Source organism: Pteronotus mesoamericanus, unplaced genomic scaffold (assembly GCF_021234165.1).
Source record: "Pteronotus mesoamericanus isolate MK-2021 breed Mesoamerican mustached bat unplaced genomic scaffold, CSHL_Meso_final scaffold_137, whole genome shotgun sequence".
Lineage (NCBI taxonomy): Eukaryota > Metazoa > Chordata > Mammalia > Chiroptera > Mormoopidae > Pteronotus > Pteronotus mesoamericanus.
In genome coordinates this window covers 3675402-3695915 of record NW_026555306.1, presented here as the reverse complement: position 1 = coordinate 3695915, position 20514 = coordinate 3675402, and the positions used below count along the sequence as shown (strand labels likewise).

The following is a 20514-nucleotide window of genomic DNA, read 5'->3' as shown; positions in this document are numbered from 1 at the left end:
AGCACTGTGCTAAGCTCCTTAGAAAGGTTTTCGCTCCTCACAGCAACCCCTTTGGGTGAAGAAACGGAGGCACGAAGAGGTTGGGCAGTGTGCCAGGCAGCCTGACTTTGGAACCCAGTCTTTCAAGCAAGAGTCCCCTTCCTCATCATACGGGAAATCTGCAAAATGAGGGGAAAAGTGTGCTCCCCAAACGCAACTCCCAGGCTGCCCAGAAATGCCCCCTACTGCCCGAGGCGCTAGGGCTATTTTCTGCCGTAGTAACCTCTCGCCCCCTCTTCTCCCCTTTTTAGCTCCCTAGGGTACATCCCCCTGATGAGGGTGGTGCAGTCAGTGCGACACACCACACGGAAATCCAGCACCACGCTGCACGAAGGTTGGGTGGTCCATTACAGCAACAAGGACACGCTGGTGAGTGGGCAGGGTGGGGCCCTTTGCGGAGGGACGGGGATCTTTTTGAGGAGGTGGGGCTGGGCCGGGTAGGCAGGGCTGTGCTGGAGGCCAGTTAGAGCTGGGACGAGGGGCGGGGCAGGAGTTAGGAAGGCGGGGCTAAGGGTGAGTTTCCCGGGTGGGCGGAGCCCGTGGGGCGGAGCTAAAGTTAGTGGCGGGTTTTGGCCGGAGGAGAGGGTAGGCACCCCAAGCAGCACGGCGGGCGACGTCACCTCTCAAACACCTCGCCCAACAGAGGAAGCGGCACTACTGGCGCCTGGACTGCAAGTGCATCACACTCTTCCAGAACAACACAACCAACAGATACTACAAGGTGGGTCTCAGGCTCCCAGCTCCCTCGGACTTCCCCTCTTTGCCCACCACCTTCTCTGTGCCTCTCCCAGTTGCTCTAGCCAGATGCCCACGAATCATACCCTCTCCCTGCCCACTACTTGCCCACTTACAGCCCATCAGCAAGTGCCACTGCGCCCGTGGGTTTGATCCCAGCCCCGTCACTTTCCAGCTGCGGGACCCAGGGTGACTTAGCTTACCTGCCTGCTCTCGCCTGTAAAAGTCCTCAACGAGTAGCTATCACCTCCGAGCTGTAGCCAGAATTCGGAGATAATCTACAGGAAGCAATTAGCTTAGGGGCAGGCATGCGTTAAGCTCCCAGTAATTACAAACTTGTTATTACTTTATAATTAATTTATAGAATTATTTATTGGGACTCATCACCACCTCCCAGGTCAGCACTGCGCTCCAGCCAGCCTCCCACTGGGATGGTTGGAGGAATCCCCTCCCTGGCCTCTTGCTTCTGCCCTAACCTGGCAGCCTCTTCCCACATGGCAGCCAGAGGAGTTGGTGAAAACGGTCAGAACCGCCTGAGGGCTTCCGCGGCCCTTAGAGTGAACCCCGCTGTGGGCTGGGGCCTGCTCTAGAGCACCTTCCGGCCGCTTCCCTGGTGGGGCCCTGCTCATCTCCCCACCTTGGCTCAAACCATGCCATCTACAGTGCCGTCCCGCCTCTGAAAGGCACCCCCTCACCCCGTCACCTCTCTGCTCCTGGTTTTATTGGCTGCATAAGTCTGCCTCTCTGTTCTCACTCTTTCACTCTTTTCTTCCTCCCTCCTTCCTTTCTCTTTCAATACTTTTCAAAGCAGCCCCTTCCCCCTCCCCAGAGATCCTGCACTTTCTCTCCTACCCCGACTCCCTCAACCTCCTTCCTGGTGTCCAGTCTCAGTCCCATTCTCTCCCATCCACTCCTGAGACACAGCCAGAGAGACCTGCCCCGCCCTTGCCCTAAACCCTTCCATAGCTCCCCAGGGCCCTGGAGGCAGAGTTTAGGCTCCTCCCTGTGACCCATGAGGCCCTGCATGGCCTGGCCCTGGCCTCATTTCTTTCATTTACTTATCATACATGGACCCCTACTGTGTGCCAAGCCCCATCCATGCGCTGGGAATGTGGCGTGTCCCTTGAACACAAGCCTTTCCCGCCGTAGGGCCTTAGCACATGCTGTTTCACCGCTTCTCCACCAGCCAGCTTCTTCTTACCTTTCTGGTCTCTGCTTCAGTGTAAGTTCCGCCAGGAGGCCTTTCCTGACCATTCCATGCAAACCACGTCCCCTCGGACGCTGGCTTCTGTGTGCTCTTCGGAGTCAGTGGAGCGCCGGGGCCGCCTGGCGTCCTCACCTGCGCTGGCTCTGTGTCCCGCCAGGAAATTCCACTGTCAGAAATCCTCACCGTGGAGCCCGCCCAGAACTTCAGCCTCGTGCCCCCAGGCACCAACCCACACTGCTTCGAGATTGTCACTGCCAACGCCACCTACTTCGTGGGCGAGACGCCTGGCGGGGCCCCCGGGGGGCCCAGTGGGCAGGGGGCCGAGGCGGCCCGGGGCTGGGAAGCGGCCATCCGCCAGGCCCTGATGCCCGTCATCCTCCAGGACGCACCCAGCGCCCCAGGCCGCGCGCCCCACCGTAAGTCCCCCAACCTGCGTTCCTGAGAGGATGGGTCCGGGGGGCGTCCTGGGGCAGGGAAGGAACGGCACCCTGGCGGATGTGGCTTCTGAACTCAGCAGGCCTGGGTCCAAATCTTTATGAAGCCCTGGACTTGATGTGTGGCCTCGGGTATGTCACGCTCCCTTTCTGAGTTTTGTCTGGGCGTTGATGACTTCTCCAAATTGTGAGTTTAGACTTTTTCATTCATGCATTTACAGAATGCTCCCCCTGTGCCTAACCTCTGCTGAATAGTGCTGGGAGCAAAACTATGACCAGGACAGCCCAGGACCTGCCCTCATGGGGCTCACAGTCCAGTGGGGCAGGTGGAACTGTCACACGATGCCTCATAGTGAGCAGCAGGGCTGAGACATGGGAACCAGAGGGTTGGAGAGGGACAGAGGAGGTGCCTGACCCAGACTGAGTATCCAGGAGGGCTTCCTGGAGGAGGAAGCATCTGAGTTGAGACCTGGAAGCCGAGGAGGAATGAAATTGGAGAGAGCAAATGGGAAATGATGTCAGGCAGAAGCAAAGGACGATCAGAGAGTGCCAGGTTCCCTGCCCTCTGGAGTTTATAATCCAGTGTGGGTGACAAACACTAATCAGATCATCCGGTATGATGATAGCTGAGATGTAGAACATGTGCTAAAGTAATCTGACCTGTTCCTAGGAGTGACATTCGAGCTGAGACCGAAAGACTTTTTAATTCGTGCATTTACTGATTGCTTCCTCTGCGCCTGACCTCTGCTGAATAGTGCGGGGGAGAGCTGTGACCAAGACAGCCCAGGAGGATTTTTAAATTAAGTCCAGAACGAAGGGAACAGGACATTCCTGGCAGAGGGAACACCAGGCGCAAAGGCCCGGAGGCAGGAGAGAACTTGCTATGTCTGAGGCCCGGCAAGGAGACCAGTGTTTTGGGGACAGGGGACAGCATAGTAGGGCTTCAAGTCAAAAAGGCTGATGTGGTTACCAGACCCTGCCTGACAGGCCATGAAAGGGGCTTGGGCTTCCTCCTGAGGGCGCTGGGCAGCCGGGGCAGGGTCTGCGCAGCAGGCCACAGACCTCGTGCGGTTTGTGCCTCAGCGAGATCCCTCTGGCTTCCCCAGGGGCGGCGAATAGGAGAGTGCAGGACTGGGGCCGGGAGCTGAGGGAAAAGGCTGAGGGCTCGGGTCTGGGCTGGAGAGGGGAGGGCCTTTTAAATGGCGGAAGCCAGGACTTTGGAAATATCGGGTGCTGATCGGGCTGGCCGAGGGACAAGCTCCAGGGAAGACGCTGGAGTCAGTTTGGACTTTCCCCCTGAGCCTCCGTTTTCTCCTCTATAAAACGGGATTGGCGCGCCTTGCTTGGCGCCGAGACCACTGGGTGAAATGCTCCGCGAGGTCACTCGTGACATCACTTCTCAAGCCGCGCAGCCCACCTCATTTACTCCCCTCTCTGGCCCTGAGAGGGAGGTCTGTCTTATGCCCATTCTCCAGATGAGGAAACTGAGGTTCACAGTAGACAAGTCAGTGGCCAGAAGTTGCACCTTGGATACCCGTTTTGGACCCGGGTGGTCTGGCTCCAGAGGCCGCCTCTGGAGTGATGGATGAACGTCATCCTGAGCCTGGGGGCCCCTCACCTCCGCCTCTCCCCTCTCCGCAGGACAAGCTTCTCTGAGCATCTCCGTGTCTAACAGCCAGATCCAAGAGAATGTGGTGAGACCCCTGCCCGCGCCCCGTGGCCCCAAGGACATCCTCCCCCGCCCCCACACTCTCCCAGTTCTCCCGCCCTCCCCAGTCTCCTTAACCCCCCATCTCCTTTTGCACCCTGACCCTCCCTGTCCCCACCCTGCAGGACATTGCCACTGTCTACCAGATCTTCCCGGATGAGGTGCTGGGCTCAGGGCAATTTGGAGTGGTCTATGGTGGTAAGGACACTTCTGAGCTAACCCGAGAGGTTTCTTGGGGTTCCTGGGCTCCAGACCTTCCCTTCCGATTGGCCACATGTCACCTCTTGTTCTGGTTACTTAGAAAGCTAGATCCTGGCGGCAGATAGTCGTAGGGTCTCCTTTTCTCACTGGGAAAAGCCAATGGACTTTCTCCCAGTGTGAACAGGGAGAATAATTCTGTAGTCCGATTGGCCACAGAGCTAGAGCCTCGATTCTGATTGGCTGGACCATCTAGTTTCCCATGTAGGAGAGTCCCCTCTGTGGAGCTCTGTCTTTACCTTCCTTCATTCCACTTTTATTCCCAGGGCCCCTGCCCCTTATGTCTCTCCTGGGGGACCCTAAGAACCACTTTGACGGCCTTCCTCCCACCTTCACCCAGTGCTGCCTGGTCTCTGTGGGTGGGGGGCGGAGTCCCTCCTGCCAGGACCAGAAGGTCCTGCTCCCCTCATCCCGCACCCCCCACCCCTACCCAGGAAAGCACCGGAAGACGGGCCGGGATGTGGCGGTAAAGGTCATCGACAAGCTGCGTTTCCCCACCAAGCAGGAGAGCCAGCTCCGGAATGAAGTGGCCATTCTGCAGGTGACCGCTGGGGCCTGGGGCCCGGCTCTCCCCTCACTCAGGAAGGGCCGTTCCTTTTCACTTCCTTCTTTCAGGGGCCAACCGACCCAGTCTAAGGGTAGTCAGGGAAGGCTTCTTGGAAGAGGGAATATCCATGTTGAGACTGAAGGGGTGGAGAAGGTGTTCTGAGCAGAGGGACTGACCTGTGCAAAGGTCTGGAGGTGACAGGGAACGTCACATCTTCTAGGAACGGGAAGGAGTTCAGGGTTATTAGATGGGTCAGGTCGCAGGAGGCCAGGGAGGAAGCTGGGGTTACACACTGTGGACTTTCTCCTGAGGATACTGGGGAGCCAAGAAAGGATTTTTAGCAAGGAAGGGATGGAGTCAGGGGTGTACTTTAGAAAGATCCCTTAACCCGCCCCTGGGGTGGGGAGGTAACTGGGGGTCAGGCCAGACCATGGCTGGGGGAAGAGGGAGGAAACACAGGTTTAAAAGACAGATATACAAAGACTCTTCCCATTTCTCCGCCCTCTGCCTCCCTCCCTCCCACAACCCTGGGCCTTCAACCAGAATTTCCTGACGTAAAGATCTTCCGGCTGCGGCCTGTGGGAACGCCCGCCCCCCCCCCCGCCCCCGCCCCCAGGGACCCGCCCCCCAGGGAACGGGCCGCTCGTTCAGGGAACACCCTTCCTCTTGTCTGTTGTCCTCCTGCTCCCAGGGCTTGCCCTCTGGGGTCCCACGTTGGTGGGTGACCCGGGCCCTGACCGCTACGCCTCCCCCCGCCCCACTGCAGAGTCTGCGGCACCCAGGGATCGTGAACCTGGAGTGCATGTTCGAGACGCCCGAGAAGGTGTTTGTGGTGATGGAGAAGCTGCACGGCGACATGCTGGAGATGATCCTCTCCAGCGAGAAGGGCCGGCTGCCCGAGCGCCTCACCAAGTTCCTCATCACCCAGGTGCGCCCGCCCTCCCCGCTGCCACCCTCCCTGGCCGGCTCCCCACCCGTCCCCTTGGAGCGGCCCCGCGTGCGGCCCAGAAGGTCAGGCAGACACTGGGTGGGAGTCACCATCGTAGATAAGAGAAAACAACAATAGACTAATACTAACAACAGAGAAAAATAATAGAAGGGTGATCAGTAAATTAAAAGTAATAGAGTAATAATAGGACAGATTATAGAGTAATAACAGTAGAAAAATAATAGGGTAATAAGTAGAAAATAATAGGTTAATAATAATACTAGTTATTATTACAGTCATGTGCCACATAACGACGTGTCAGTCAACGATGGGCCATATATATATATGATGGTGGTCCCATAATATTATACAATGGAGCTGAAAAATTCCTGTCGCCTAGTAACATTGTCGCCTTCCTAATGTTCTAGCGCAATGCATTGCCTGCATGTTTGTACACCGCTAGACATGTAAAGGTACAGCACATACAATTATGTACAGGACACAAGACAATAATGATAATGAACAACTACTGTGTTTTATGTGTTCGCTGCAGGTTTTATCATTATTTTAGAGTGTAGTCTTTCTACTTACAAAAAAAGTGTGCTGTAAAACGGTACGTCACGTTCCACTAGCAACAGCCATGTACATTTAATGTTTACCACGTCTTTTCAGCCCATCGTTTTGTCTTGTGATTGATGTGATCGCCTGTTGTTTTGTACAGTAACATGCTGTCCAGGTGTGTAGCCGGGGAGCGACAGGCTGTGCCATACCACCTACGCGTGTCGCGTGTCGTAGGCTGCCCCGTCTGGGGCGGCGTCAGCGCGCTCCGCCGTGTTCGCACAGCAACGGAAATGCCTGACGACGCATTTCTCAGAATGTACCGCTGTCGTGAAGCCGAGCATGACTGTATTCTATTTCAGTACACAGTTAGCAGCAGGACTACCTCTTTTTCTGAGTTGTATCTCATGTTGGATTTCGCCAGATCTCCCAATTGTTTTGAGCATGTCTGTTGTTTTCACTTTTCCACTATGACAGACAATCGTCTGCAAACATCCGTGTACAAACATTACCGGATTCTGGTGGGAGAATTTCAATAGAATACGTTAATACAGTAGACTCCTGAGTCCAGGGAAATGTGCTTTAGATTTCCTTAAACATGTTGCCTAGTTTTTCTCCAAAATCCCTTTCAATCTTTGCTCTGACCGACAGAGTTTGAAAGTGTCTATTTTCTCACTCTACTAACTCTGGAAAAAATAAACACCAGTCTTATAGGTGGGGAAATAGTACCTCATGCGGCTTCATTTGGCAGTTTAAAAAATTATGAGTGAGCTTGACCATGTTTTCCTGTTTACTGGCCTGTGCTCTATGTACCCTTTTTTCAAACGGATTATTCTGATTGAGTTCTAAGCATTCTTTGCATATGAGGGGCTTTGGATCCTTGTCACTGTGTTCAATTCTTTTATTCCAGATCTGTTTCCCTCTTCATTTCATTCGTGCCTTTTATTTGCCACGGAGAGTGTAACTTTTACAATATTAAATGCTGCCTTTCGTGGCTTCTGCATTTCACATCCTTCCTGGAAAGGCCTTCCCATCTGGCAGGTCGCTCACCTGATCCTAGTCCCTGGTGCTATGTGCTCCTTCGTCCGGGCTCAGTACCCTCACTCGCCCAAGCTGCGAGGCTTTGTCAGGCTGGCTTGTAGGTGGGGACTGAAGCCCACGGAGGCGGGCTCATCCAGGCTGTAGGCGGGGAGGGGCAACTGCCTGCTTTCAGCAGCTGAGGCAGCGTCTCTTTCTCTCTGGTCCTCCCTCTCTTCCTCTCTTTTTTCCTGCACTCTTCTCTCTCTTTGTCTCTCCCTGCAGATTTCTCCTTTCTGCCTCTTGCCTGTCCCACCCCAAGTCCTGGGCTCAGCCCTTCACTTGCTTAGGCCTCACAACCACCCTTCCTATGGAGGTAGGTATTACTATAACCCCATCTTACAGGTGAGGAAACTGAGGTGCAGGTGAGACCCTGGGTCTTGCCCAAGGTCGCACAGCAAGGCAATGGTCTGGTGAGATTTGAACCTGGATCTGTCCAGCTTCCAATATGCCCTCCTTACTGACCACGCTTACCAGGGGAAATCGGCAGATACACAAATACATCCTGGGATCTCGGTCTCCCTGTCAGAGAATGAGGAGGCTGGACGTCAGCAGTGGCTTTTTTGTCCTCGAAAGTCATCCAGCGAACACAATGAGAAGGCAAAAGATTTGCATTTTAAGATAGAAATTGCAGCTTCATGCTAACGTCTCTCTACTTCCAGTGTATTTGGTATTGTGTTTGAGTTTTACAGAATCAAGGAAAATTGTGGTTCCTCCAGATAAATGCTTACAAATGGTATTGGTTTTTGTGGGTTGTTGTTTCTTTTTATATCATCTCATTTTGCCATCATAGAGTATACTTGAATTAACAGAGGACAGCAAGAGAGGCTTTATTTGAAACACAGAGAAATATGTTCACCAACAGGACATCACCCCAAAAAATAACCAATAACAACAATAACAGTAGCTACCATATACTGCTTGTTCTGTGCCAGACATTGTCCTAAGCACTTCATAGGCATGTCCTTGTTTAAGCCTCACAGCAACCCATGAGGATGGCTACACTCATCCACCCCATTTTACAGATGGGAAAACTGAGACCCAGAGAGGTAAAGGGACTTGCTCAAGGCCACAGGCTAGTAAGTGTAGAACCAGGTTTTCCACTAGGGTAGACTGGCTCTAGAATACCCCCTGCCTCTGAAGAGTATTACATATGCTATATAACACATCATATTGGCATTGTTGGTATTGTTTTGTACTAATTTTTTAATGGATAAAAAAATATTTTTTAAAAAATTGAGTCTCAGACCGTGGCTCGGTTGGTTGGGCATCTTACTGCAAAGCAAAAGGTCACTGGTTCAGTTCCTGGTCAGGACACACACCTGGGCTGTGGGTTCCATCCCCAGTTGGGGGGGTGTATGAGAGGCAACTGATCCATGTTTCTCTCACACATTGATGTTTCTCTCCCTCTCTTTCTCCCTCCCTTCCCCTCTCTCTAAAAATAAAAAAATTTTAAAAATCGTATTAGGAATTGTCACACAATAGTACCTCCTTAAAAGCTGCTGCTGTACTAATAGTTTTTTTTTAAATCCTTGACCTGAGGATTGTTTATTGATTTTTTTTTTTTTTTTTTTTTTTTTTGAGAGAGAGAGAGAGAGAGAGAGGCATCAATGTGAGAAACCAGTTGGTTGCCTCCCATATGCGTCCCGACAAGGGATTGAACCCGCAGCCTTTTCGTGCACAAGATGATGCTCCGACCAACTGAGCCACATGGCCAGGGCTTAATAGCTCTTTTTTAGCAAGAGCTTACCACTTGGCTTTTTTGTCCTCGAAAGTCATCCAGCGAACACAATGAGAAGGCAAAAGATTTGCACAGGCTCTCCAGATCTCTTCAAGCCCACTGCTCCAGCTCAGCCTTTCTAGAACTATATGCCAACCCCTGTCTCAGGCATAGTTTAGGGTTTTGAGATTTCCCTTTGGTGTTCCAATGCCTCTGTTGGCCCCAGAGGGCACTTTGGGGGTGCGGACAAGGGCATGGATGGGGTGTGGAGGGCTGGCTGCTGAAGGCAGGACCTGCAGCAGACACCTTTCCACCTTCCTGACCGGCTCCATCCCCTCTCCTCAGATCCTGGTGGCTTTGAGACATCTGCACTTCAAGAACATTGTCCACTGCGACCTGAAACCAGAGAACGTGTTGCTGGCATCAGCCGACCCGTTTCCCCAGGTCAGTTACATCTTCTCTTGAATTTGGGAAGTTCAACCAACCCTGGTGGCAGGTGGGGATGTGTCATATTAATCATAACAACAACGGCTAAGATAGAGGCTTGTTTTCCACTCACGTAGCATCCAGCGTAAGCATTCTGGAGCTGGAAAAGTAAGTCACATGGTGTTGGGGACGATGGCTTCTGCTATCTTGTTCTGGCATCTCTGTGGTGTTGCCTGGTCTTCATGGTTCATGATAGCTGCCCACCATGTGAAAAGATAACAGTGGGGGAAGGAGGAAAGAAACAGGGTAGAGGAAATGGACATACACCTTGCCTTCTCTAACGCAATACTTTGGAATTGCACAGATCTCTCTTCTCACATCCCATTGGCTAGAACTTGATCACATGAACATGGCAGGATACAAGGGAGGCTGGGAAATATAGTCTATTCTGGGTGATCATGTGGTGCATTCAGTTTAAGGTTTTTTTAAAAAATCCCCACCTGAGGACTTGTTTATTGATTTTATTTATTTATTTACTTTTTAAAAAGATTTTATTTATTTCCTTTAAGAGAGAGGGGAAGGGAGGGAGAAAGAGAAGGAGAGAAACATCAATGTGCGGTTGCCTCTCGCACACTCCCTGCTGGGGGCCTGGCCCCACAACCCAGGCATGTGCCCAGACTGGGAATTGAACTGGTGACCCCTTGCTTTGTAGCCCTGTGCTCAATCCACTGAGCCACGCCAGCCAGGGCTGTTTATTGATTTTAGAGAGGGAGAAAGGGGGAGAGAGAAAGAGAGAGACCTAGAGAGACATGGATGTAAGAGAGAAACACTGATCAGTTTCCTCCCGTATGTGCCCTGACTAGGGATGGAAACTGCAACCTAGGTATGTGCTGTGACTAAGGATCGAACCTGCAAACTTTTGGTGCACAGGACAATGCTCCAACCAACTGAGCCACCCGACCAGAGCTCAATTTAAGATTTGTATTATTATTATTTTTAAATTGGTTTCCAAATATTTTGTTTTTATTGTTTTTCTCTTTTAAAACAGTTCTTTTTATTGAGGTATAATTGACATACATTATGTTGGTTTCAGGTGTACAACATAATAATTCAATATTTTTATATATTGTGAAATGTTCACCATAGGTCTAGTTAACATCAGTCACCATACGTAGTTACAGAATTCTTTTTCATGTGATGAGAATTTTTAAGATCTACTCTCTTAACAACTTTCAAATATGCGACAGCATGTTATTAACTATCGTCACCATGCCGTACATGGCATCCTCGGGACTTACTTATCTTATAACTGGAAGTTTGTACCCTTGGACTCCCTTCACCCAGGATTTTATTGTGAAGGGGAGAAGCAGAGAACAAATATTGGAGGATGACTGGTAATGTCTCCTGTGAGTCTGTTGAGAAAACAGCGTGAGAACCTTCTGACCAGGTGATGAGACCACCTTAGGGGCAGGGCCGGGGTGACGGTTGTCACAGCTGTAGAGTACTGAGTGCCTACTATAATTAAGGGCCTTTAGTTACAGTTTCTCATTTAGCCCTGCCGCATCCCTGTGGAGTTTTCTTGATTTGTTATCTTCACTTTACAATCATTTAGTTCATTTCATTTCAAAAGCCAGAGGTTCATTTTAGTCAGTTAAAACTTATTGTGCACATGCTAGGTGCCAGGTTCCGTGCTGGAGCCTGAGGGTCTGTCATAAACAAAGATATCCCCACCTCTGTGCCCAAAAAACGTTCATCTATAGCAGTGGTTTACATCTTGGGGCAATTTTGTCGTACCCCCCGCCCTGCACCGCACCGGGGACATTTGACAATCTTAGAGACATTTTTGGTTGCACAACTGTTGGAGGGGAGGGTTGCTACGGGCAACTAGGGATGCTGCTAAACATCTGGCAGAGCATAGCACAGTCCCCTAACAAAGGACTGGGTTGTCCTAAATGTCCATATTGCTGAGCTTGAGAACCCCTGATTTGGAATAATAGTATCCACTAGGAATATAATATGAACCATATTTATCACTTTACATTTTCTAGTAAAGAATGTTAAAAAATAAACAGAAAGAAGAATTAAAAAGAAACTGGTAGAATAAAATTTTTAAAAAATATTTATTTATTCATTCATTAATTTATTAGAGAGGAGGGAAGGGAGGGAGAAAGAGAGAAACATTGTTGTGAGAGAGAAACATTGATTGGTAGTCTCTCATACCCGCCATGACTGGGGACCAAACCCGCAACTTAGGCGTGTGCCCTGAGCAGGAATTGAACTGGCGACCTTTCACTTTGTGGGACATTGCCCAACCAACTGAACCACACCAATCAGGGCACAACTGCTGTTTTAAAGTGTACAATTCAATGGCTTTTAGTGCATTCACGGAGTTGTACAACCATCACCACAATCAATTTTACAACATTTTCATCAGTGGATTTGCCCATTCGGGACATTTCATATAAATGAAATATACAATAGAATAATATGTGGTCCTTTGTAACTGGTTTCTTTCACTTAGTTAATATTTGCATGTTTACCCTGGCTGGAATGGCTCCATGGATTGAGTGCCTCCCTGCAAGTCAAGGGGTTGCTGGTTCCATTCCCAGTCAGGGCACAGGCCTGGGTTGTGGGCCAGGGCCCCAGTAGGGAGCGTGCAAGAAGCAACCACACATTGATGTTTCTCTCCCTCTCTTTCTCCCTCCCTTCGCCTCTCTAAGAATAAATAAATAATTTTTTTTTAAATCAAAAAGAATAAATAAAATCCTTTTAAAAATATTTGCAAGGTTATTTATTTTTATGGCCGAATAATATTCCATTGTAAGATCTGTGGAAAACTGTGGATCTTAGAAAAGGACAAGATCCCAAAGACCTGTCAAAAAGGAAAAGAATTTGTTTTAGCCAGTGCCACTCAGCTGGTTGAGTGTCATCCCGCAAACCAAAATGTTGCGGGTTTGATTCCCGGTCAGGGCATATGCCTAGTGTGCCAGTTCAGTCCCTAGTTAGGGAGTATACAGAGGACAACCCAAATGATGTTTCTCTCCCTCTCTTTCTCCCTCCATTCCCTTCTCTCTAAATAAATACATTTTTTTTTTTAAAGGAAAAGGATCTTAGGAAAGAGTGGTATGGCTGTCATGTTGAGATGCAGGTCAGGCTTGGGGTGTGGATGCTTTTGAAGGCAGCAGCGGCTTGGGGCTTCAAGGATTCTGGGCTTTAGCTGGAGAGCAGTAGTGAGCCAGGGAAGGATTTTGAGCAGGGGAGGTACGATACACGCAGAGGTGGCTGCACGGAGGAAGTGCTGCCAAGGATCGGCGGGCAGCCGGCAGGACCTTGAAGCCAGGTCTTGCTGGCTCTGGAGCCTGTCCATGACTCTAGACTGCCACCACCAACCAGGGAGTGCTAGACACACACCTGTTACTGCCTGGGTACCCCGGTCAGCAGTGTCCCTGCCTAGTCCCATTAATCGCCAGGGAAGCTCAAGGGGAAGCTGCTATTAACATCCTCAGTACAGATGACAAAACAGGCTGGGAGAAGTTAGGTCCCTCGCCCGAGATCACGGAGGCTCACTCTGCCAGTCACCGCACCTAACCCTTGGCGCAGGTTTACTCTTTCAGTCCATACAGCCACCCTTTCAGGTAGGGGCTCTTAGCGCCTCCATTGAGCAAAAGAGAAACAGGCATGTGGAGGTTGAGTAAGACCTGTTCCATGTGACAGGTATGGTGGCAGGGAGCATGCTGGGCATTTATTGTCCTGTAAGCTTGCCCATCATGACAACCCTTGAGGCAGGCGCTGGTGTGACCCTCCTCCTCCACATACAGATGAGAAAGCTGAGGCACAGAGAGCAGAAGTCACTTGCCCAGGGTCACTTGGCTAGTGAGTGGAGGAGCTTGGATTCGAACCGATATTTGATATTGGTTCGAATAGAAAACTGTGATGAGAGGTGACACTGGGTAGGGTATGCAGCCCCAACACCCTTTCAGACTCTCTATCCCTCACCTTGGCAGGTGAAGCTCTGCGACTTCGGCTTCGCCCGCATCATCGGGGAGAAGTCATTCCGGCGCTCGGTGGTGGGCACGCCGGCCTACCTGGCGCCGGAGGTGCTGCTCAACCAGGGCTACAACCGCTCGCTGGACATGTGGTCAGTGGGCGTGATCATGTATGTCAGCCTCAGTGGAACATTCCCCTTCAATGAGGATGAGGACATCAACGACCAGATCCAGAACGCCGCCTTCATGTACCCGGCTTGTCCCTGGAGCTGCATCTCTGCAGGAGGTGTGCGGGGACCTGGGGCAAGGCCTGTGGTGGGCTGGAAGGGAAGAGCAGGCAGGGCCACGAGAGGGGTGGGCCCTGAAACAGCCTGGTGTAATCGGGGTGGAGCTTTTCTATGGGCGGAGCCTAGCTATGGGGCGGGGCCACGGGGAAGGTAAATTTTTTAAACTGCAGGGGGCGTGTATGGAACCAGGGCCCCAAACTCAGGCCTAGACCAGGTTTTGTAGGTTGGAAACGGTGTGCCCAGAAGCTCTAAGACAGACTCTTGGTTGGCGTCTTGAGGGCTAAACTGGGCGTGGCCTGTCTAGGATCAGATCAGAAGAGGGATTAGACCTGAGGAAGCCAAACACCTGGGGTGCCAGGAGCAGGGGAAGATATTCCCAAGGTGTTAGCTACGGCCTGTAGTCTTTGGGATTATGACCCCGAAAGGGCTTGATGAATTTGCTGGGTGCTGGGGTAGACTAGGGACTGGGGCCTGGGAGGTGGGTTCCTTGACAGAGGGGGCTGGTTTAGGGGCGTGGCTAGCGGAGGGGCAGGGCCCTGGAGGGTTTCCGAAGCTGTCTGGGAAAAGCACTGCAAGCCCAGAGACCAAAGTCACACCTGGAAACCCAGGGTGCGGAGAAGCGTGGGCTGCAAGGAGAGGGGAGGGAGGACCAAGGCGCAGTCTAGGATGTCTGCAGGAAGGGGCTTTGCTGTTGCAGCCACGCTGTGGCACTTGGCCTTGTGACTTGGACCTCTGCCTTCGGCACTTGCCTGGGAAACTTAAGTCCTCCTGCTTGGATCAGAGCTAGGTGTCTGTCAGGGTGGGCCCAGGGTGAGGCTAGGATAAGAAGCTCTAAATAAGTTAGAACAAGGGGTAGGGCCTGTAGCCAGGAGCTCAGGACGAGGAGTACAGGACTTTATTCAACAAGGACATGCTGAGTTCCTACTCTGTGCCCCGTCTGGACTGTCCTAGATTCGGGGAATACTGAGATAAGTTGGAGAGAAGGGATCATGGGAAGGGGAGGTTGTTGAGTGGTCTGTGAGCAGGGTGAGGGGTAAGGGCCCTAGAAGGGTGTGACCTCATGGAACAGGCCGGGGTGGGGGGCTGACATGAGGGTTACTCAGGGCAGGAGAAGAGTTGGTGGTGGGCCTAAGAGCGGTAAGCACTGAGAATGTGGACTGACTGGGGTTAATCCTGGAGGTCCTCAGGTTGCCTTCAGACCTGCTCAGAGGTTGCTCAGTAAGTTTGTCAAGCGTGCGTGAGTGGAGTTGAGAGTGGATGGGTGTGCAGGAGGGAGCCTGGGGGTGTTGACCAGAACAGAGCGCCCATGTAGACAAGGCCCACACTCGGAGGGGTTCACACAGTGAGGCCTTTGTCCTTCAAGGCTCCTGATCGAGGAGAGAGCCCCGGGCAAGTGTGCTGGCTGGTCCTGAATGTCTGAGACTCGCTAATCCTTTTCGTAAAGAACGGGCCTTGGTCTCTGGCATTCTGCAGGAAACCGGTGACTGGCTACCACCTACTCACGTTGTTTATTTTCATTTTCTTATTGTGGACATGGCACGTGATCTTTGGATTTCCATTGTTCAGAATGATGTGAAGTTTTCATTTTACATAAATTCTTTTTCACCTTAAAAAGTGAAGTGATTCACAAAATTATATTGACTTTTACTTAGGTTAAATATTCACATGGTTTAAATTTGTAAATACACAAAAGGGCCCACCGTGAAAATTCTTTCTCACTCGCATGTCTGCCATTCTTCCCAAAGGCAAGTGGCTATGACAAATCTCTTTTAGACAGGGGTGGGCCAAAGTAGGCTTACCGTTGCGAGCATGCAAAACAGTTTATTCTTGTATTATTTGTTAACTCTTGTATTGTTTTTCATATGAACAGCTGTAAAACTACCTTTGCCCCACTCTGTATGCATGGAAGCAACATGTGGACACGTATTCTCTCATGTCCCTTTTACACAAATGGTAGCATACCAGACATGCTGTTTTTCATCTTGCTTTCTCCACTTCACACTTGGGCAGATGAGTTGGCTTAAAGAAAAGTGTTAAGTGAAAAATAGTACAGATGTGCCGGTGTGTACCAGTATATGACAAACTTATGAATGTGACATAAGAATGGGGAAACTGAGGTAGAGGCTTGAAGAGAGATAGGAGTTAGTATATGTGCCACGTGTGTACGGGGGAAACATTTGTGATTTAATGTGGAAACGGGTGGGTGAGTGAGTGATGCAGGTGAGGCTTCTGAGCCACCTGGGTCAGTGCAAAAGGAAGGCCTGGATGGGCAGCAAGTAAGCCGGGGCGGCCTGTTGGCCCTCACCCCGCAGGGCTTGAGCTGTCTTTCTCCCCACGCAGCCATAGACCTCATCAACAACCTGCTGCAGGTGAAGATGCGCAAGCGCTACAGCGTGGACAAGTCTCTCAGCCACCCGTGGTTACAGGTGATGCAGGGGGCGGAGCTGGAACTAGAGCTCATTGGCCGCACAGTAGTGAAGGGTGTGGTACGTTTCGGTGGATGGGGAACGCGGCTGAGTCTCCCATTGGCTGGGCTGCGGAAGGGGGCGGAGCTACATCTCTATTGGCTGGTCCCGTTGTGAAGTCTTCACCTTCATTGGTACCTAGCGCTGAGTCGCTATTGGCTGCCGTCGGTGCAGCCCTCAAGCTCACCCGCGTTTTTCCGGGCCTAGGAGTACCAGACCTGGCTGGACCTCCGAGAGCTGGAGGGGAAGATGGGCGAGCGGTACATAACTCACGAGAGTGACGACGCGCGCTGGGAGCAGTTCGTGGCGGAGCACCCCCTGCCCGGGCCGGGGCTGCCCGCCGACAGGGAGCTCAGGGGGGCCCTCCCACCGCAGGACCACGAGATGCAGGGGCTGGCTCAACGCATCAGTGTCCTCTGAGGCTCCTTGCTCTCACCCGGGCTGTCCGTAATGCTGTCCTCTCGCCTCGGGAAGCGACCCTCTACACCATCCCAGCGATGAACTGCTCTAGAGGAAGCGACTTTCTGCCCAAACTGAGTGGGATACGCCCCGGGGGAGGAGCATGCGGGGGATGCTGGGAGTCATTTCCAAAGTGAATTCCCCACCTATTAAAACGGACTCATCTCTGTCCCTTTGGCCACGGTCTCTGGCCACACCTCTTGTATCGTCAGATTGTTCACCTGGAAGGAGGGCGGCCTAAAAAGGAGGCGGGATGGAGGGGAGGTGGGAAACATGGGGGAGAGGGAGCGAGCGGAAAGAGTTTTGGAAAGAGGACTAATGGGTGGATGATATGGTGAGGATTGCCAGAAAGGGAGAGTAGAAGTGGAGAAGCTATGGAGGTGGCATAAGGAGGAGAGGGAAGAGTCGCGGACGAAGAGTTAGGCCTGGAGGAGAGCTGGAAGAAATATGGCTGGAGGGGGAGGAGAAATGGAGGACTCAGAGAAAAGTAATCTCATGGCCGGTTTGATGCATTTTATATTTGGTGTTTTTATTACTAATCACAACTATTAATAACGACAATGCAATTGGCAGAGGTCTGGTCTATAGCATAAACCTGACACATCATATTTGTGATTTTAAATTGATGTGATGACTTCTACACACTAAATGTGCTCATTCACTGGTTTATCCATTTGCCACACCGTGCTGGATGATGCTAGGAACACGGTGGTGACCAAAACACCCCAGGCCCTGCCCTCAGGTGGCCCACCATTTCATAGAGAGACAGGCTTGTCCCTGGATAGTGATGACCCAGAGTGGGCAGGGCTGGGAAGGGGAGCCCAGGAGGACAGGGCAGCCGACAGCGAGCTTGGGGGTCAGGGAGAGCTAGTCTGAGCTGACTTCCAATCCTTGAGGTTGGGGACAGAGGGAGCCTCTTTTTGCGTTTGAGTCCTGCCCTCCAGTTCCCCATTGTCAGCCAGACTCTCAGTCCCACAGATGAGGGCGAGGGATGTGGGAGCGTGCACCAGGATACATTCTCTTTACACCTTGGTCGCACTCAGACTTACGTGTCTTCGTTTAGTTAGTACCTGGAGCTTGTTCTTCGTGTTTTCCCAATTTATATCAATGAGTCCATCTGTTGGTAGATCCTGGAACTGCAGCTCTTTGATTTGAAAAAGCTAAATGAGCCTCAGCCAAATGAGGGTCTCTCCAAATGAACCAGAACACCCCCGAGGCGTAACCCAAACTAATACTAGGGGGCAATGTCTTGCAGACTCCATCCTAAATTCCTCTCTAAAACTGATCTAAGATCCAGACGACAGAGGGACAAATCCATCTCCAAGGGCATACCGGGGCTAGAACATGTATGGAAAGGCTACTTAGGCCTGGTCCTTGACAGTTGTCTTGGCCTCTAGGTTTACTGTCCTGAGACCAGAAATTAGGGAAGTGATCAGAAATATAAAGTTACCTGGAAAAAAGAAAGCGCCTCAATTACAGAATTCCGTGAGGTAGCCCAACATCATGAGGATGTCATGGCAGATAAAATCAAATCCACACAACACAATGTAAGGTCCTATATCTTAAACGAAATTGAGATTTAAAATATCCATTTTTTCAGGACCAATGCATACCACAAAACTTAATCTTGACAGAGACGTGTAGATAGGGTAACGGAACACTGGATTTGAGGCTGTCCAGTTTTATAATAAAAAAAGGAATTTGAGCCTAAAATTGTCTCGCTGATGACTCCCAGCAGAGTTTCTTCTCTTGTCCCTAAACACCCCTCAGCCCTCACAGGGAAATGACCATCCCCATTAATGGGCTTGCTGCCACCGTTTTAGTAGATACAGGGGCCACCCGACCCTGGTGGTATCTCGCGGCCCTCCCCCCAAGTATGCCGCGATGGCTGTGATGAGATGCCACTATTTGCCATGCGTTTTGCCCTTGTCTAAGACACTCTGTCTCGTTGGGTCCCTTACTACCCAGCACAGCTTCTTACTCAAACTGCTTTTCAGAGGGGATGTCCTATCAATCAGGAATGTTAGCCTTTCATGTTTACGAGAACGTTTATTTCTCCCGGTCCCTGACTGCCCCGTTCATCTTGGTCCACTACCCTTCCTTACCAACCCCTGCCTCCCCCCGCAAATAACCCATCGACCTCTCCCTCAGGCCCACAAAGTTAAGCTACGCAACCCACCTGATTCCCTTTGGGCCTCCAACTCAGCAGACCTAGGGTGTATCTCGGAGGCTGAACCTCTTGCTGGGGCAATAGATCCTTTCACGCCTCTCCTGAAACTGCTTTACCACGTACTGACACCAGAGGCTCCCAGGGCCTCCGGCCTTCCACTCAGGGCCTCCTGACACCGCCTGCAGCCCCTGCAACACGCCCGTCTTCCCCATCAAAAACCCCGATGTTACCATTGGCATGTGGTTAGTCCCAGACCTCTAGGTCCTAAATAAAATGGTCAAGCCTAAGCCTCTCTCTATGCCTTCTGATGCTGCCACCTTTACTGGGTTAACATTTTGCTTTCTTTTATTTATTTATTTTTAGAGAGGGGAAGGGAGGGAGAAAGAGAGAACGAGAAAACATCCACTGGGGCGCAGACAGGAGGCAAATGAGTGATGTTTCTCTCTCACATCAATGTTTCTCTCCCTTTCTTTCTCCCTCTTATCCCCTCTTTTTAAAATTAATAAAATAAGATTTTTTAAAAAAACAAAATCGATGAGCATATCCTCGGTGAGGATTTTACAAAAAAGAAGGAAGGTCTCATGTTAAGTGTCTTTGTCCACAAGGAAATAAAATGCCATTTTAAAGGTGAAATAATATTTAAAATGTAAGCTTTCTACTTTTTGCAGTGTCCTGGCTCTCATAGGCTATTGTATGCTACCATATAATAAACTTCACTGAAGTTATATTTCTTCCTCAAAAAAATAGAAAAAAATAAAAACACAAACGAGAGTGCACAGTAGATACTGTTGCAAACTGTTGTTTGTTTTTTCATTTAATGCTGTCACTCAGAGCATCTTCTGTTATTGGTATCTTCAGCTCTTCCTCACCATTTCCTACCCAAATAAACTCTAATGTAATTAGCCAACATATGCCCCAGCTGGGGACCGAACCCACAACTTAGGCATATGCCCTGACCAGGAATTGAACCCGTGAACTTTTGCTTTGCAGGAGGACGCCCAACCAACTGAGCCACATCCATTAGGGCATCCTTTGCTTTCTTTCACATATCTCTTCATCTCCATTCACAACCTTTTCTTGATTTCACCTGGGAAAGTCAACAATACCCACGGACAGATGGTTATGCCTCCGCATCCCACTGAAGCCCAGTTTCCTAGGACTCTAAATGCTAATTTGAAAGATTTGGTTTTCCCTTGCAATTCCTCTCTAATCCGAGATGTGGGTGGTCTTCTTATCTGCTCAGTTCATTTCAACAGCTCACTCACTGACACTCAATATCTACGCCCAAGCCCTTGCTCATAAGGACACACAGTATCCAGGGACAAATTACAACTATGTCAGTCCGAAGTACACAATTTAGGACATGACCTTGCACCCGAAGCAGCAGCCTTATCCACAGAACGCATTTATCCCATCATTAATTTTATCCTTACCCAAGACTAAAATGCAACTTCAATGGTTTCTGGGCCTGACATGAGTTGAATTGTGTCTCCCCCAAAAAGACGTTGAA

General features: G+C 50.7%; 1 protein-coding gene across 1 annotated transcript in view; it reads left to right on the top strand.

Annotated features, from left to right (window-relative positions):
• Positions 1–17011, top strand: part of PRKD2 (protein kinase D2) — a 31340-nt gene extending 14329 nt beyond the window's left edge. The window contains exons 9-19 of the mRNA XM_054588638.1: positions 291–408; positions 683–760; positions 2139–2397; positions 4057–4109; positions 4249–4321; positions 4816–4922; positions 5695–5856; positions 9557–9655; positions 13642–13909; positions 16251–16336; positions 16583–17011. Of these exons, the coding sequence (XP_054444613.1) occupies positions 291–408; positions 683–760; positions 2139–2397; positions 4057–4109; positions 4249–4321; positions 4816–4922; positions 5695–5856; positions 9557–9655; positions 13642–13909; positions 16251–16336; positions 16583–16795 (1516 nt within the window). The 3' untranslated portion in view covers positions 16796–17011. The remainder of the gene's footprint in view (positions 1–290; positions 409–682; positions 761–2138; positions 2398–4056; positions 4110–4248; positions 4322–4815; positions 4923–5694; positions 5857–9556; positions 9656–13641; positions 13910–16250; positions 16337–16582) is intronic.
• The last annotated feature ends 3503 nt before the right edge of the window (positions 17012–20514 follow it).